Here is a 19,320-nt window from a genome sequence, read left to right as displayed (position 1 = left end):
CTGGCAAGAAGTGCTTTTTAAAAGTTAATAACATTTTAATTAGCGATTTATTTTTTACACAAACGTATCGATTAGCTTCAGAAGACATTCATTGATCGACTGGAATCGTGTGGATTACTTCATTGCTGCCTAAATGTGACTTTTGGACCTTCAAAATTGCTGGCACCCATTTAAGGACCTGACAGAGCTCTGTCTTCTTCTAAAAATCTTCATTTGTGTTCTGCTGAAGAAAGACAGTCATACACATCTGGGATGGAATCGGGGAAGTGAATAATGAGAGAATTTTCATTTCTGGGTGAACTATTCCTTTAAATTTGTCAAAATGCTCCTGAATGTGAACATGAACTGCAACCATCAGCTTTTCGTTGATGTACACCTTTTCAGAGGTATTAAGAAGAAACTTTATAATAAATAATACCAACTTAAAAATCCCTTTTAAAAAAAAAATTGGGGGAAAAAAATTCAGGAAAGACAGATAGATAGGATTATTCCACTGTTGCATGCAGGACCACAGGGAACACAAAGCTAGACATGACCATGAACTTTGCCGTAGACTTCAGCAAGAATTTCCTTGCTTTATCCTACAAATATCAATTTAAAAAAATAGACACCGACCTCTCGAACCCATCTGGAACGGTATGTTTTTAGAAGTTATGGGTGGATCTTATTCACCACTTTCAAATGGAATGAAAACTAGTGTATGAAAATGTCCAATATGAAAAATGTCTCTTTTTATGGATAGTATCATGAAACAGTTCCAATTCACTTCAGAGGCAACAAGAGGCAGCCGTGCTAGTGTTGATTGTGCTGGAAAAGCAGGAAGCAGAAGAGAGAGAGGGAGAGGCTGACGGATCTGCAAGGTGGCCAATCCACCGCACACACAGGAGTAGTACTGAGCAACCCCAGAGGAACTGACACTTATCTACACAGCAAAGAGCACGTCCTCGGATCTGCCCACCTTTTTACTTGCACTCACAGAAGCGCCTGCAGCAGCTGAAAGGTCATCACTAGGGGGCGTCGGCAGTGTGGGCACAATCTCTGCTGCTTTGGCCCTCTCCTCTAAAAACTTGTCAAACTCTGGAAGAATATTTTGATGGAGTGTTTGAAAGTCAAAAACTGCATAGAGTTGCAGCATTACTACAAAGGATTGTATCAATGGATACAAGTCAAATAAATCTCCATACCTTCACTTGTCACACCCTCCTCTCCTTCATCTCCTTTCTGTGGAGCAACAGAAAATAAAAGGGCAAATGATTTAGCGGGCATTTGCAACCATATCATCAAAACTAGCTCAATAACTTTTTCTCTTCAAAACAGTAATGGAAGGTTTCTTGATTTAACTGATTGTCTGAACAAATATCTCTTTTATATTGTCCAAAAATAATTCCCAAACATCCATCCAAAAGAGGCATTAGTATAGAAAATAAAGAGTTAAAAGATGTCAGGCAGGCACTACACTCCCAGTGTTTACTAAACTAAATTAAATCAACTGAATATCCCAGAAAAGTCAAGAATGCAGCTGTCTTGAAAAAAAAAAAAACACCATTCAAGAAAGTTATTGGTGGTAGTCAGTCAAGAATATAAAGGCAAACAAAAAGAAATATGCTGTTAAAAAGGCATATTTCTTTTCGGATAAGATTGTTATACAATGTCCTAATGAAGAAAAAAGTTTAATTAAAATAAACAAAAGAAAATCTCACCACATCAGTACAGAGCCACTCTTCAATGTCATCCATGACAGAGGACTGGTCAAGAGCTGCCTATGAACCCAAACCATGGGCCGGAACCAAGCAAATCAAAACAAATAATCCCAAGAAAACATGACAAAACAAACAAACAAATAAACAAAAAATAAATCAACATAAAAGCCTTCAACAAACCAATAGCACACTCCCCCCATATGGACATGTGGTAACAAATCAAACACCAAACACACTCAACAACATGTGACACTGCCAAATACAGCAATTCAAAATGAATTTATTGCGCTGCACTGGACAATATCGGTCAAGAATTGCTAAAAAAAAAATAAAAGCATATTTTGCAACTTGTTTCCGAAAAGAGGTCAAAGTCAAACTTCATCTTCATCATCTGTGCATAGCTTAAGTCACAAACTTCTCATTCAATAGTTGGGTGTATAATACAATATAGGTTCATTACTGCGCATTTTGAATATGTACCCTTTGAAAATAGTTATTCCAATCCAATATCTCAAAACAACCACCCTGCTCTATGATGAAAAAGATGGGCAAGAAACTGTCTCTATTCTCCTTCCAAAAATGAAAACACACACACACAAAGTCACAGAGCACTCACCCCAGTGTTTTGTTGTATGACATCCAAAGTCGGAGCCATTCCACTTGAAGCCTTTGTGTCCTCGAATGGCGCACTGCCAGTTCAAAACCAGCAACATGTGAGTGAATGTGCAAAGGCATCTATCCAAAGTGTTTAAAAAGAGATTGTATTGTATTTTTCATACCTCTTTCTCTGGTCAGGAATGGTGCCAGTCCTGGTCTGGGCAAACATGGCAAAGTCATCTTGAGGCTGACAGCTGGTCAGAGAGCTCAAGGTGCCACTGACACTATCTGAACCGACATCTGTAAAGCAACAGTTTTCACATCAATCTGGAAAAATGTACATTATCAAAGACTGAAAACTAAACAGTTTCTCTGTGTAAATTAACCTTGTGCAACCCCGCTTCCACATGTGTGGATGTTGTATTTTGGCTTCGCTGTACGCAACACATAATTTACAGTTGTGCTCAAAAGTTTGTATACCCTTGGAGAATTGGTAATATATGTACCATTTTTAAAGAAAACATGAGTGAGCAGGCAAAACACATTTCTTTTATTTCTTATGGGATTCATATTCAACTGTAGGTTATAACAGAATGGCACAATCATAAAACAAAACATGGCAACAAACAAAAAAATGAAATGACCCCTGTTCAAAAGTCTGCATACCCTTAGTTCTTAATACTGTGTATTGCCCCCTTTAGCATCAATGACAGCATGCAGTCTTTTGTAATAGTTGTCTATGAGGCCCCAAATTCTTGCAGGTGGTATAGCTGCCCATTCGTTTTGGCAAAATGCCTCCAGGTCATGCAAAGTCTTCGGTCGTCTTGCATGAACCGCACGTTTGAGATCTCCCCAGAGTGGCTCGTTGATATTAAGGTCAGGAGACTGTGATGGCCACTCCAGAACCTTCACCTTTTTGTGCTGTAACCACTGGAGGGTCAACATGGCCTTATGCTTAGGGTCACTGTTGTGCTGGAAAGTCCAAGTGCATCCCATGCGCAGCTTTCGTGCAGAAGAATGCAAATTGTCTGCCAGTATTTTCTGATAAGATGCTGCATTGATCTTGCCATCGATTTTCAAAAGATTCCCCGTGCCTTTAGAGCTCACACACCCCCAAAACATCAGTGAGCCACCACCATGCTTCACAGTGGGGAAGGTATTCTTTTCACTATGGGCCTTGTTAACCCCTCTCCAAACATAGCACTAATGGTTGTAACCATAAAGCTCTATTTTGGTCTCGTCACACCAAATTACAGTGTGCCAGAAGCTGTGAGGCGTGTCAAGGTGTTGTCGGGCATATTGTAACCAGGCTTTTTTGTGGCATTGCCGCAGTAAAGTCTTCTTTCTGGCAACTTGACCATGCAGCTCATTTTTGTTCAAGTATCGTTGTATTGCGCTGCTTGAAACAACCACACCGTCTTTTTCCAGAGCAGCCTGTATTTCTCCTGAGGTTACCTGTGGGTTTTTCTTTGTATCCCGAAAAATTGAAATCTTTCTTGGTCTACCTGACCTTGGCTTGGTATCAAGAGATCCCCGAATTTTCCACTTCTTAATGAGTGATTGAACAGTACTGACTGGCATTTTCAAGGCTTTGGATATATTTTTATATCCTTTTCCATCTTTATAAAGTTCCATTACCTTGTTATGCAGGTCTTTAGACAGTTTTTTCTGCTCCCCATGGCTCAGTATCTAGCCTGCTCAGTGCATCCACGTGAGAGCTATCAAACTCATTGATTATTTATACACAGACACTAATTGCAATTTAAAAAGCCACAGGTGTGGGAAATTAACCTTTAATTGCCATTTAAACCTGTGTGTGTCACCTTTTGTGTCTGTAACAATCAAGGGTATGTAAACTTTTGATCAGGGCCATTTGGGTGATTTCTGTTATCATTATGATTTAAAAAGGAGCCAAACAACTATGTGATAATAAATGGCTTCATATGATCACTATCCTTAAATAAAAGTTTTTTTGCATGATCAGTCATATTTTCAAAATCAATGCCAAAATTTCACAATTTCTGCCAGGGTATGCAAACTTTTGAGCACAACTGTAAATGAATTAAAACTGACTGAATACTGTTCACAACATTCTACACTGTCATTTAAGGGTTAAACTTCTGGCACACCACGTCATGTGACAAAACAGCGTGAAGTTGATTTCCAGGAAGAACTGCTACGGGCGCAGCACCAACAAAAGTGCCTCTGGTAAGAAATCTCTAAGTTTTTTGATTGAAACCTGTTTGGTTGTAAAGAGTAGCATCTCTTGTTTTGTTTGATATGCAGCTTTAAAAAATTCATTCATTTTCCGCACATCAGCGTGTTGATAAACATGAAGTCCACATGTGTGGAAATTAGGATCGCATTCCCTCAAAAGCTGAAAAACATGTTAGTTATTTTGAATAATTTTCAACATTAACACATCTGTGCATCAGTTCGCTTCATTGTTATATACATTTTGTTACTGTTTTATTTTGTTATCACTGTACAATACGGTTCAACTCATTAACATTAGTAAATGCATTCCTATATTTGTACTATGCATTTTCACATTGAGAATAAATGTATTCATGTAAAAGCTGGAAAAAGTAATTCATTAAATAGGGAGCAAGAGTGCATCCTATAGTTTTCTATGCAGCTAAATGTATTCACTCCTAAACTCCAACAAAAAGTTCAGTTTCAGGCTGCAGATAATGTTTGGACCGCACAAGTTTGGCAGACATGGGTCAATGATAATCAGTACATAGATTCAGAATTTTATAATGCAAAATTTGTTTTAACATGATTGTCAGTGATTTGATGATGCTGGCCATTACTTTTAATAAGAATGATTAATTCAGCTTTATAGAAAATCAGCTGTAATGCTATAACGTCTCAAAAACATGAACAACCAACACTCCTGGACAAATAATAAACTATTTGATGAAAAAAATCTAACTTTCTATAGCTTGATCTTACTTAAAATTTCACAACTTTGTCCTGCATATGTGGACATTAATTTTTAGGAAAACAAAAAAAAAAAATGTTTTGCTTGTTTATTAGGTGCTACTAGTTACAAATCAAAAAGGGAAATGGAAAATGCCCACACAGTGGTCTCAGAAGGTTAAAGTAGTAGTTCTCCAATAATGAAAATTTTGTCATTATTTACTGAAACCTAACCCTATCCCTAACACAAAATTAGAATTTTAAAGAAACTTCATGCAGCTGTTTTGTAATAAAATAAGGGTAAATTATGACAGAATTTTCATTTTTGGATGAACTATTCCTTCAGTGTAAAGAACACTGTAGCTTAAGGCACAACACTCACCCAAACCAGCTAGTCTGGAAGAGAGTGTTACTGGAGAGGCAGAGCGAATTGGAGCTATGGAAGGAGGCAGGCTAGACGGAGGAGTAGCGATGATCCTGGGGCTGACCACGGCTGGAGACCCCGGTCCCAGGTCAATCAGGTTATCTTCTGTAGCCTCGTTCAGGACCTGTGGAAATGCAACACCATTTCTCAAGGACAGGTTGACTGATAACTGGCACTTAAGGGCAGGGCTAGTCAACTGCCGGCACGCCAATCATCATTGTCTGGCCCTCCGACTGATTTCTGATAAAACTGCCACCAGTCTAAAATACCAGATTGCATTCAAAGGTGAGTTTACAATGTTCAATGTCATGCATTTAGCCATCATCAGTTGTCCCGACCGGAGCAATTTAAGACTAATTATTCCCTCACTAAATGGAATGATACTGTATAATAGAGAAAAGGGGAGAATAGACATTTTCTCTCTTTTTCCCAAAAAAGAAAATTACATTTAAATGTATTCTTAAGTAAAAATATCTATATGGCCATTGGTTTCATAAGTGGGTTGATATTGTGAGAGGGATTTAGCAGATCTAAATGTTCCTCCTCAGTATTTATAATTTGTAAACAATGGCCCTAGAATGTTAAAATTATCATTATGGGTTTTTTCCCCAAAGTAAAGTTGATCAAAATTATTTGTTAGTTAAGAGTACAACTCATGTTCTTCTTCAGCCAGATCTTAATAAGGCATTTATGGCCAGATTTAAAAAATGTTCATTTAAAATACAATATACCCCTTGACTATTTTAATATAGATAAACAGACATTATTGTGGGGCCTGGGTAGCTCAGCGAGTATTGACGCTGACTACCAACCCTGGAGTCACAAGTTCGAATCCAGGGTGTGCTGAGTGACTCCAGCCAGGTCTCCTAAGCAACCAAATTGGCCCGGTTGCTAGGGAGGGTACAGTCATATGAGGTAACCTCCTCGCGGTCGCGATTAATGGTTCTCGCTCTCAATGGGGCGCGTGATAAATTGTGCGTGGATCGCAGAGAGTAGCATGAGCCTCCACATGCGGAATCTCCGCGGTGTCATGCACAACGAGCCACGTGATAAGATGCGTGGATTGACGGTCTCAGAAGTGGAGGCAACTGAAACTTGTCCTCCGCCACCCAGATTGAGGTGAGTAACCGCACCACCAAGAGGACCTACTAAGTAGTGGGAATTGGGCATTCCAAATTGGGAGAAAAGGGGATAAAAAAATTAAAAATAAATAAATAAAATAAACAGATATTATTAAGGTTTTTTTTTTTATGTTAATATGTTACTTGTACTGAAACTGCTAGCGATAATAAATTTTTGGGGAAAAATTTGGCCCCACCAAGTTTTCATCTGGATAATCTGGTGCCCGCAAGAAAGTAGATGAAGAGCCCTGCTTTAGGGTAAATAGATGATTCTTTTGGTATCTTACCTTTACAAAAAGAACATTTTGACACTGGTTTACATACAACAACATTAAAAAAGAGCTTCTGAGTGCAGTCATTCTATAGGATGAGGGGAGTTCAGATGAATTGCTAGGATGCTGTACACACATTGCTTTCACGAGTTTCACCAAATCTTACTTTGGTTAATAGTCTTGTTTTAATAATTGTAACTCATAGTGCACTGAGAATTGGTGAAAACGTGGTGAGACTGTAAAAGACATTCTCTTTATGTGGCATAAAAAGGATGAATATTATTACTAAAAGGTATAGTTCACCCAAAAGTGAGAATTCTCTCATCATTTACTCACCCTCATGCCATCCCAGATGTGTATGACTTTCTTTCTTCTGCAGAACTCAAATGAAGATTTTTAGAAAAATATCTTGGCTCTGTTGGTCCATACAATGCAAGTGAATGGTGATCAGACCTTTGTAGCTCCAAAAATCAAATAAAGGAAACATAGAAGTGATCCATAAGACTGCAGTCGTTAAATCCATATCTTCAGAAGTGATATGATAGGTGTGGGTGAGAAACATCAAAATTGAAGTCCTTTTTTTTTTTTTACTCTAATTTAGGGCTGCAACTAACAATTATTTTGATAATCAAATAATCTAACAATTATTAGAACGCTTATTATCGACTATTCGGTCGATTATTGCAACGATTAATCATTATCTCTTAACTGACTATTCAGCTTGTGCCCCGACTTAAAAGGTTGCTTGTTAAAATGCTTGCTAACAATAAAGAGGACAAAAGCATCTTTTAAAAATACCTCCAAATGACACTCACTGAAAGTTTAATTAGTTTAATTCAGTAAAAATTCACTGCAAAAAAACAACAAAAAAAAACATCCTATTATAATCAGTTTTTGTCTTGTTTTCCATTTAAATTGTCTAAAAATCCTTAAAACATGATACATTTACTTGAGAAGCAACATATTAGATATTTAGACTTGCTTTCAGAGAATGTATCTTGAATCTAAGTGTATTTTGTATACAAGTGTATTTTTTCCACTTGTTCATACTTCTGCCAGAGCAGTAAAGAAAAAATATACTCATATACAAGATATATTCTCTAAAAGCAAGTCTAAATATCTTATATATTGCTTCTCAGGTAAATGTATCTTGTTTTAAGTAGGCTATTTTTTGATATTTTAAAATAATTAAATATTAAATATTGTATTCAACATTCTTCAATAAAAAAAAATAAATTCTTCTACAGTATAGCTCCTAAAGTAAATGTACGTTGATTTAAAGGAGTTTTAGATATTATTTTTGGAAAACAAGCCAAAAAAGACTAATCAAAAACATATTTTGTTGCAATGTGTTATGGGCTAACACTAAACTCTCTCACCTTTATGTTCACTTTGATCCATCTTTTACTCACAAAAACAAACTTTCTCTTCTTAATAGAGCTGTATATCACCGATTTTCTTCACAATAAGGTACACACCATGACGCATACAGTATATTATGATTCAATACATTGCAAGCCATCACGTTATAATCAAGCTGCAGCAAACGCGCACGAGGGACAAGCGTCCCACAGCCAGAGTGTGCATCAGCCAGGTGCAGTTGCAATCTCTCCCACTTCACGCGACTCATAGAAGCGCCGCTGACGGCACAGAGAAATGCCATTTTCAGAGTTTGTTTATGACCCACTTCCCTATTATTTGAACTTTAATAAAGGATGCATTAAATCTGCATGCTTTTTAGACGCTCTGACATGTAAATTTTGCTTAAGCGGAATGCCAGATCCGGCTCTGCTTTATTTCATGATGACAGTGCTTCTGTATGTACTTATTTTGTATTTTTGCATTATAATTCCCTCATACTTTGCGATCTACATCACCTGAAACTGTTTGGAAAGTTTAGAGTGCATCTGGACATGTGTTTTCTTCCTCTCCTCAGTCAGGCGTGAGCTGCGGTGCTCCCCTCGTGCACCATCATTAGAGTTTCATATGATCTCATGTTACGTTAAATGACATCAAACAACTATTCGCCAGTGAAAATTTGTCGAAATTTTTTATTGGACATTGTCGATAACATCGACTAATCATTTCAGCCCTACTCTATATCTTCACTTTCACATCTGAAAGTTAAAGTGGATATTGATAATAAAAAAGGACTTACATATTGGTCTGTTTCTCACCCACACCTATTATATATCACTTCTGAAGACATGGATTTAACCACTGGAGTCTTCTGGATTACTTTTATGTTTCCTTAATGTGAATTTTAGGAGCTACAAAGGTCTGATCACCATTCACTTGCATTGTATGGTTCAACAGTGCTGAGATATTTTTCTACAAATCTTCGTTTGTGTTCTGCAGAAGAAAGACAGTCATACACTCTGTAATGAGTAAATTATGAGAGAATTTTCATTTTTTCACCTTTAATATTGGGGGACAGTCCCCTCTCCACTGTAATATAAAATAAATAAGCAAAAGCACAAAAAATTCAAAATTATCATTCTGTGATAAATGATTTGTTTACCAGTTCATATTAGAGATAAACCTCACTTTAAAAATTGCTCTAACAACTGGCTTCAGAGTCTATGAGCAAGTTGGCTTTACTGTAGAAATGACATACTTAACCTGCATTTGTATATTATGGCCTTTCTATAATTATTGACTTCACTGAAGTAAATTCTGGTAAGAAATCTGAGGAGCGTGAGGTCAAAATTGTTGTTTAACATAAACAAATATTAAAAAATTAAAAGATTTACCGCATGCATTCCTGTAAATAATCTACAATGCCAAAATATTGTTTTAAAGGAGCTGTAAGCAATGTTTTGGAGAGGGATTTGGGGAAGAGTGCGTGTTTGTTTAACTGCTCACAGCACCTTTAATATGCCATCAAATCACAAGTAGTTATTACATGAAATGCATCTTTCCTAAATCCCTATGTCGCCTTTTGTCTGAATAGGAACTAGGGACTAGTGGGGAAGGAGATGGAGGGGTGCCAAGCAAATGTCACAGACTTGGGGAAAGACATGATAAAAACATGCCAGATGCAACATGGGAAGACTGTACAAGCCAACATTGAAATTCCTTAGCATCTTCATGTCAAAGTAAAAAGCATGATAAGCATGATGATAAGATGACTTTCATACTTGCCTCCCTCAGCTAGCAATAACAAAAAAATAAAAACAGAAAAACCACACCATAAATAACAGCAACATGCATTCACATCTCTTGTTGCTAACTGCATGAAAGTCTTTGCATCCCACAGCAAATGTACAGCACATTCTCAGAGAATACCGTAAAGCAACAAGCAAGCAAACGAGAGGAAGAGAAAATTAGATGTGTCACTCTGAGCTGTGCCTTTGGCATGACCATTTCACTGCAAATGTATTTGGAATAAAACACAGTGAAGATGAAGTGATGCTAATACACAGACAAAAGCTCTCTCTTACAGAAGATCCAACCTACCCCGTTGTTAACGCCTTGAGATGTCCGGCCAGATCGGAACCTCTCATATCTAAAAGGAGGACAAAAAGTGAGCAATAAGAATCAATGTAACTTATTAAAGAATCAAATGTAACTTTTTCACAAAGCATTACAAAAAGGTAAATTAATCTTGTTAGATCACACCTCTCATATCGTAAGAAGATGTTGTTGAGGTCATCGTTGACGTGCAAGAGCTCCTCTGTGACTTCCTCATTGGACACACGAGAGATGAGCTCAACTATCCTCTGCTGCATTGCCCTGCATGTCCTGTTCAACTCCTTCAAACAGAGTAAACATTGTAACACTGGATAATAAAAGAGCCCATATAATGCAGCACCAGAAAGATACCAACACTCCCTCTAGTGGCCTTCTGTACGTCTTTTGAGAATCTAGCAATAAACATACAGTCATTCTAGTTTTGCCTAGTAAGATGTATTGCTGGATCAACATCTTTTGTTATTCCTGGAACAAACAAAGAAACTAAGTACTTGCCTTAACCATTACTATTAACAACTAAAAATCAGAGGAAAATTATAAGTTGATTAAAATGTTGTTTTAAAAATGTAATAACATTTTGTGTTAATAAAGGATATTTCTCTTACCAAGAACAACTGTAAAAGAACAGTGATGCAGTGTCAGAAATTAAGGGGGGTTCTGGGCAAAAATTCCCCCAAAAGTGACACAAAATAAAAATGCCCTAAAGTTCAAAATGTGAGGGCAAAAAAAATTCCCTGGTTTCTGTTTTTTTTTATTTTTTTTTTATTTATTTTTTTTTTTATTTATACCATCTGATATACAGTAGTTCTTAAAATTCTACTTCAATACTAGCATTACACATTATGACATTATGTCCATTCAGGGTCACTGCAAAGAACGAGCAGCTATTGAGCAGGTTTGGGACGCATCACAATAATCAGAAGTCACATTTTCCTGCTATTACGTGATTCAAGGAATTAATCTTTATTTATTAGTAATTCAATTATAGTTTCTGTTCTGTTGATACTTGTGTTACGAATACAATTTAATTATTTTATTTTAATTCTGATTTTAACTTGATCAAAATGATTGCGCTCCCTTTAACTTAGCTGACGCGGAAATGCGACCTGAGCGCGCGCAGACAGAGATGCGCAAGTGTTTTGAGCACTCTCTCTTTTGTATTAACTCTCAAATGGCACTGAGAAGTCTGTGAATCATTTTTCATGTTTCAATGAAACATCAGAAGAAAACAAATCCCTCCAATTAATAAAATTTCCGTGGAAATTCTAAACTCCTGTTAAACTTTGCCAATGTATGAAGCTGGTGCCAACTAAAGAGAACACACTAGCGGAGACAATGCGCTGTAAAATGTGGCTGCACTTGATAGCAACATCCAGTGTTCAGAATATGAATTTCATATAATTTCTGAATAGCGGGTCAAAATCTGTTCTTTTTCTAAATATTTCTTGCTGGCCGCATCAGAGTAGTCGGCAGGCCACAGATGGCCCGTGGGCCATAGTTTAGACACCCCTGTATTAGATATATTTAACAATTTATAGCTTGAGAGTTTCTCAAAGCAGGCAGTCTAAGAATTTTCATGGGTCAAAGGTGCTTTTCAAAGTTAAAAGTCCAACTTTTTCAAAAATGTCACTGTACTGTAACTCTAAAATCTGATTAATTTATAGAAATGTTGTACCAGGACCAACAAGGATGTGATATAGGGACATGTCTTACTTGGCAAAACAACAGTCATCATAAAAAGATCCCACAAATTTAGAACTGTAAGACTGGTAGTCCAAGAAAATCATCTGAATGAGAAACCTGTAGAAGCTCATGATCGGATGGATCCTCTTGACCTGGTACCATCTCAGTCAACATTTCAGACATCACCTTAGTGTTCCCACGCACAATGTCCAGCTCACTGCGCAGCTTGCAAATCTAGTATGATTACATATAATTACATTATTGTGCTTTTAAAACAAATTCCAATCCATGCAATTTAAACTCATGCTGTTAAAGGAATAAAACAGAAGTTCTGCAGTACCTGATCAGGGGAAGGGTTTATGGGTCCAGACATGTTCAGATTGGGCATCTGTGGAGAAGTATGGGTCACAGGGGCAGAGAAGGGAGAAACTGAGCCAGAGTGAGGCTGCGGCTTGGGTTGGGCTGGGGCATTGTATTTCGGCTGGTCCATCTCTGGAGCAGTTTGTAGCTGAAATAAGCAGAGCAATACAATAGAAAGAACAGAGATATGAGGGATGGTAAAGTTATAAAGTTAAGTAAATGGTAAGGGGCAGAATACCTTCCACGCCCTGATGTTAAAATTGAAATTGTAAATGCATTACTGCTAGCAGGAAACATTTATCAGTGAGCCTCTCTGACAAAAAAACAAAACAAATAAAAACAACGTGTCAGCAAGTACCCGTTGTGGTGTGTGGATGGGGGACAAGGTCTCCAAGTCAGATTGAGGAAACTCTATTCCCTTCCTCTTCATTTCTTCATAGACGTGGACTACTCCAGTCAAATCTGGACTACTCCTGAAGGCATCTGCCCAAGCCTGACATATAGAGCATGTGTAAACTCTTCATCTTCCTTAAACTTGGCATAAACTTTTAAAAATGTACATGAATAGCTGTACGGGCTGCTGTATTTAAATACTTCTAAAGTGTTCAAGGAACACAAGTTCTGTGTGCCCAGGTCTTCTCTACTAGAACAAATCATACCTTGTTTATTAACAAAACTTCATTATACACAAAACACTTCAAATGTTTTCAAGGAACCAAAGTTCCTAGTAGCAAGATCTTTTCTAATGGAACAATTCACACCTGAAAGGAATAGTTCACCCAAAAATAAAAATTCTCTCATCATTTACTCACTCTTATGTTGTCTCAAACTTGTATGACTTTCTTTTCCTTTCTCAGAACTCAAACGAAGATACTTCAAAGGAATAGTTCTCCCAAAAAGGGAAATGCTCTCATCATTTACTCACCCTCATGCCATCCCAGATGTGTATGATGTGGCAGAATGATCCGTCCCTCTGGCTCGTCATCGTCACCCCGCCTCTTAGGGACGCCCTTCAGCCAGGCTCACGACGGGAGTTGGGCGGGAGAGCGAGAAGAGGTGCATAATTAATAAGCCTTGTTTGGTCAGCGGTGAATGAAGCACACCTGATGTGAATAATGCTTCATCACCGCTGTCTTTAAAATGCAGTGCTCACCTCTTCTCGGGGAGCCGGCTTCAAAGCTCCATGTGTGCACACTGGCATCCTCGCACGCCCAGGACAAGAGCTGGGAGGGATCGGACAAGTGGACGCACTGCCAGACCCGTTCTTCGGACCCCCCGGACGCCGTAATGAGTCGCCGGGGGTGAACTGCTCATGTTGCCGCCGATGGGCTAGATACCGGGCCACCTTCCCCTCATGCTTGCCGCAGGCCTGGGAAGACAGGCTGCCAGTGAAGCCGCCGCCCCACGTGCCGTGAACCTTGGAGGGGAGCGTGAGCCGCCGACTGACCCAGCCCGTGCCTGGACTTTCCTATGAACACTACCCCACCCCTTTCACGGAGCCCCATTCACCGCGAGGATGCCAGATTCCCCCTTTTATTATGAACACTATTCCCCCTTGGACACTTTATTACCACTTTTGGACATTTTACGTTTATTGTTGTTTCCAATAAATGCCTCTCCGAGGCTTAACGCACACCCACTGTGTCTGTCTCTTGCTCACCCTGCCACAGTGGTGGAGAATGCAGGCACTTTTGTGGGCAAAGACGGCACAGTTGGGCACCAACATTGTTCGATGGAATGCCTGGAGTGGGACGGAGAGAACACGTGGACGGCCTCCCAGCTGCAGCAAAGGGTAAGTGGCACTTAATAAGCATTTACCCTGTAGCTAGCTGAGGCTGTCATTAATTCGTGTTTTTTCTCTGTTCCCACCTGGGTGCGGTTGAGAGGAGGAGTTGGTCCAGAGAAGTATCCACCTTATGTCCACTGTAATGAGTCACCGGGGGTGAACTGCTCACGTTGCCGCCGACGGGCTAGATGCCGGGCCGCCTTCCCCTCACGCTTGCCACAGGCCTGGGAAGACAGGTTGCCAGTGATGCCGCAGCCTCACACGCCGTTGACCTTGGAGGGGAGCGTGAGCGGCTGCCTGACCCAGTCCCTGCCTGGGCTTTCCTATGAACACTACCCCGCCCCTTTCACCATGAGGATGCCAGATTCCCCCTTTTATTATGAACACTATTCCCCCTTGGACACTTTATTACCCCTTTTGGACATTTTATGTTTATTATTGTTTCCAATAAATGCCTCTCCAAGGCTTGACGCCACACCCACTGTGTCTGTCTCTTGCTCACCCTGCCACAATGACTTTTTCTTCTTTAGAACACAAACAAAGATTTTTAGAAGAATATTTTAGCCATTGAACCGTATAATGCAAGTGAATGGTGGCCAGAAATTTAAGCTCCAGAATGCACAGCATGGATGGCATGAAAGTAATCCATAAGACTCCAGTGGTTAAATCCATATCTTCTGAAGTGATATACAGTACTGTGCAAAAGTTGTAGGCACTTGTGAAAGATGTTGTGAAAAATGCATAGTGAGGATGTCTTCAAAAATAATGACATAAATAGTTTTCAGTTATCAATTAACGTCATACAAAGTCCAGTAAACGTAAAAAAGCTAAATCAATATTCGGTGTGACTACATTTTGCCATCTATATATCAGTGTGTATCTATATAGTGCGTATTGTATACTGTACAGTGTATGTTATTGTTTGTATATTGTTGAGTGTAATTATGTGTATATCAGATGTTTAAACTGTGCTGTGTTAATTTGATGTTATTGTAAATTGGTACTGTCTCATCACTGTCACGACTGCTATGTTGATCGGAACTGCACCCAAGAATTTCACACACCATTGCACTTGTGTATATGGCTGTGTGACAATAAAGTGATTTGATTTGATTTGATTTGTCTTTAAAACAATACCAATTCTCCTAGGTACACCTGGACACAGTTTTTCTTGGTTGTTGGCAGATAGGATGTATCAAGCTTCTTGGAGAATTCACCACAGTTCTCAATTGCTTCTTTCTCTTTATGTAATCTCAAACTAATTCGATGTTCAGTGGGGGGCTCTGTGGGGGCCATGACATCTGTTGCAGTGCTCCCTGTTCTTCTATTCTAATCTTTTCTATTTGCAAAAGTAATGTTTGGGAGTCTAAATTGTATTTTTCCTATTGACACACTAAAGTTGAAGATATAAATAACCACCTTATGACAAATTTTTTTATGTTTAAGTGCCTAAAACATTTGCACAGTACTGTATAGTGTAGGCGTGGGTGAGAAACTTATCAATATTTGTCATTAAATATTCATCTGCTTCTCACTCACACCCATCATATTGCTTCTGAAGATATGGATTTAACCACTGGAGTGAATTGCTTTTATGCTGCCTTTATGTGCTTTTTGGAGCTTCACAGTTATGGACACCATTCACTTGCATTAAATGGACCTACCGAGCTGAAACATTTAGGTGAGAACAGACCAAAATGTAACTTTTTTTTTTTTTTATGTACATTTTGTCATTGCAGTCTCTAGGCACGATCATGATTTCAAGCTCGATAACACTTCCTAGTGCTTGACGCATGTGCAGAGCACAAGATGGTGCTATAGGAAGTGCAACTGAGCTTGAAATCACGATCGTTTATGTCAAGATTTATAGTGAAAAAGGAATCACATTTTGGTCTGTTCTCACCCAAAACCGATTTGATTGCTTCAGAAGACATGGATAAAACCACTGGAGTCTTATGGATTACCTTCTTCCTGCCTTTATTTCATTTTTTAGAACTTGAAAATTTGGTCACTATTCACTTGCATTGTATGGGCAAACAGACATCATATCTCCATTAAAATTTGTTCACTTACGTTCCAGCGGAAGAAAATTATACGAGTTTGAGATGACATAAGGGTTCATTTGAGAGTAAATGATGAGAGAATTATCATTTCTGGGTGAAATATTTTGAATATTTGTAGGCACAATGCAAAAAAAAAATTGTTAACTACGCAATTTAAAGATGAAGCAATGTTGTCTTAATGGAAGAATCATCAGCATTTATCACACTCATAGCCAAGTCACCCTTGGTCACTTGAGCCAATCCTGGTAACCAGATCCACTTGGTTGTAATGAGCTCAAGTACCAACAAATTAGCCATGTCTCCTTGACTACTGAGCATCAGGTAACCAGGCCTATGGTGCACCCTCTCTCTCTGTGACACTCTCCTTTTGAAATGCCTTATGTGTTATCTTTCCGTCCCTCATACTATGTGTAAACCAAGAGGCAATAAAATGTTCTCATGTGATCAAAACCAAAAATCCAGGTGACTTTTGCAATACCTGTATCAGAGCTAACACTTTGTCCTGCACTAGAGCCGGTGGATTGTTTTTAGGCGATATTATTTTCACCAGAACACCATCGATGAAGTCCCGGGTGGTCACGAGTGAGTGGAACCGATACCCACAATTCTTTACACATGTCTCAAGAACCTGAACATAATAATAAACAAATTATTATGAGAATCAAATTAAAGAAGTCAATCCAAGGCTGTTTGGTAAGACTGTAAAGAGCATCTTTTCAACTGGTTGTTGCTCACCGTCAGTGTAAGCATCACCTCTCTGTAGTTCTTATTCCCATTAAGTCTCTTCTTTACAGCTCTAATGGCATCCTTCGGCCTTTAGATCAGATACATTAAATAAACTCAGAGAGACACAGTCATGCAGCCAAACAAACAAGCAATTCAACTTGAGGTTAAAAAGACTCCCTGTATGAATAATGTTGCAAGCATAGTCAAGTTGCACAAATAACATTGTTGATGATGATTATCCAATTTATGTAACGTCAATTACTCTTCATGATGCCCATGATTCAGCCATAATTAAGCATTCTATTCATTCATTTTACGTTTTGGATATTTAACATTTATTATTGTTTCCAATAAATGTTTTACTGTTTAAATTTAACCTGTTACATGATACAAAACTGAATTCTTTCATTTCTCACCCATCTTCTGTTTCACTGATTAGATCACATATCTCCATATTCAAAGTCCAGTCTTCACTTTGTAGGGAGCCATCTGTGGCCCTTTCTGGGGAAGATCAAAAGGCAAATTTAATTTAAATTTAACAGATATTGATAAACAGACTGCACAAAAAACAAATCAACTGTCATGCTGACTGTTGCTAATTAAAGAGACTGGAAAGACATCGACACTGATGACACTGTGAAATATTCCCGTTCCCGTTTCCTTACACAGAGTGGCCATTTATAAAATGGAACTGCCTGATCAATAGTTCGAATCATTTACAAACATCACTTCAAGCTTTAGATAAGAAACTGGGCGTGAGAGATAAACGCAGTTGCAACTGGCTAGCAAGATAGTACCATCTGGTGAACGAAAGTGGACTTGGTACTTTAGCACACAAATTCAATGTTAAGCATTTTCACCCTCTTAAAATCGATAATTTAAAGAATTAAGTACATTTCTGTTTAAAATAAGCACGTATTAAAATCTAACTGCAAGTTAGAAATTGCTAGCATGTCTGAGCATTAGCTGTTAGCCGGCAGTTAACTGACAGGCTATCCATATGTTCAGCCTCTGAACAGCAGCACAGCTAAAGACGCATCGCTCAGAGCGTAAACTTGCTGCGACGCGATTTTAAGCATTATTTCAGTAGTGAATAACGTACCAATGCACTGTCCCACCGGTGTACTGTATGGATTTCCCAGCAAGAACTCCATCTTGTCAACATTCCCAACGACAAACAGTCAATGAGACAGTAAACACTGAAGATCCGCCCACTGTAGCTGTACATTGGTTTGCGTAATGCAGTTCAGCATCGCTATTGGACAAGCCCGCTGTCTATTATAGAAATGGCACGCCAGCTATTTAAAGGGACAGTTGTGGCTTAGCTGGTCCCTTTTATTATTCAAGGACGCAAAGAAGGGCTATGTGCTAAATAGAATATCAACTTATACTGCGTAGTATGAATACTGCCTACTATTTCTTTTTAATAGCCGTAGTCCGGGCAGGTTCACTTTCCATCAGGTAGCGAACGTTACGCTTTATTAACCTTTTCGGGATGCTTTGATTTGAAATGATTTAGCAAAACTTGTGTAATTATTGTCTGCACACCAGACCCCCCAAAAAAAAAAAAAAAAAAAAATGGGGGTCTGATGGGGTGAAAAAATTAATCATTGCCAAAAATGTATGCTTCAACAATACCAAACACAGCACAAACCAGAAACGAGCACTAACGATGGAGACAGGTGAGAGTGATTGACATGAGGTTTAGCCTGCGCGATTTCACGGCTCCCAAAACTATCTTGTTAAATACAAAGAAAGGAATATGTTATGATGTTTCTTTTAATGGCACAAAACGGTACAAATCGAGCACAAACGAACGACACCAGTGTTGTGTCGAAGTCTGTACCCTCTATGTTTCCCCTTAGGTTAGGAGGAACAGACTATGAGGCTAACCTAAGGGGAGACATAGGGGGAAAGAATTCAACACTAACCTAATGGGAAACATAGGGGGAACAGACTTCGAAGCTAACCTAAGGGGAAACATGGGGGAACAGACTTCGACACTAACCTAAGGGCAAACAGACTTCGACACTAACCTAAGGGGAAACATAGGGGGAAAAGACTTTGACGCTAACCTAAGGGGAGACAGGGGGAAAATACTTTGACGCTAACCTAAGGGGAAACATGGGGGAAAAGTCTTTGACGCTAACCTAAGGGGAGACATAGGGGGAAAAGACTTTGACGCTAAC

At 38.8% G+C, this 19,320-nt stretch overlaps 1 protein-coding gene and 1 long non-coding RNA gene across 7 annotated transcripts; one reads left to right on the top strand and one right to left on the bottom strand.

The window, feature by feature from the left end:
- Nucleotides 1-258: 258 nt before the first annotated feature.
- On the bottom strand, nt 259-18,336 carry LOC127427231 (TOM1-like protein 2). 6 transcript variants are annotated; one of them, XM_051674691.1, is made up of 15 exons: nt 18,234-18,336; nt 17,548-17,632; nt 17,141-17,219; nt 16,884-17,033; nt 12,915-13,049; nt 12,537-12,704; nt 12,314-12,430; nt 10,661-10,794; nt 10,499-10,547; nt 5,605-5,770; nt 2,480-2,597; nt 2,317-2,389; nt 1,701-1,760; nt 1,185-1,221; nt 259-1,077 (listed from the first exon to the last, which is right to left on the bottom strand). In XM_051674691.1, exons 1-15 carry the CDS (start codon nt 18,283-18,285, stop codon nt 923-925), a joined length of 1,578 nt encoding a protein of 525 aa, XP_051530651.1. In that variant the 5' UTR covers nt 18,286-18,336; the 3' UTR covers nt 259-922. The 6 variants fall into 6 exon arrangements, with proteins under 6 accessions (XP_051530651.1, XP_051530652.1, XP_051530653.1 ...); XM_051674692.1 differs by lacking the exon at nt 1,701-1,760; XM_051674693.1 differs by lacking the exon at nt 12,915-13,049.
- LOC127427232 (uncharacterized) lies at nt 3,598-15,455 on the top strand. Its single transcript, XR_007894915.1, has 2 exons — nt 3,598-4,505; nt 13,414-15,455. It is a non-coding gene; the product is annotated as an uncharacterized LOC127427232 (long non-coding RNA).
- Nucleotides 18,337-19,320: the final 984 nt, after the last annotated feature.

Source organism: Myxocyprinus asiaticus, chromosome 36 (assembly GCF_019703515.2).
Source record: "Myxocyprinus asiaticus isolate MX2 ecotype Aquarium Trade chromosome 36, UBuf_Myxa_2, whole genome shotgun sequence".
NCBI lineage: Eukaryota > Metazoa > Chordata > Actinopteri > Cypriniformes > Catostomidae > Myxocyprinus > Myxocyprinus asiaticus.
Note: the sequence above shows the minus strand (reverse complement) of the source record. Positions and strands in the feature narration are given on the sequence as shown.

Coding starts and splice junctions, on each gene's coding strand:
- LOC127427231 (XM_051674691.1), bottom strand. CDS start 18,285: ATGGAGTTCTTGCTGGGAAATCCATACAGTACACCGGTGGGACAGTGC. Junction 17,220..17,547: donor ATCAGTGAAACAGAAGATGG/GTGAGAAATGAA, acceptor TCTGATCTAAAG/GCCGAAGGATGCCATTAGAG. Junction 12,431..12,536: donor TAAACCCTTCCCCTGATCAG/GTACTGCAGAAC, acceptor TAATCATACTAG/ATTTGCAAGCTGCGCAGTGA.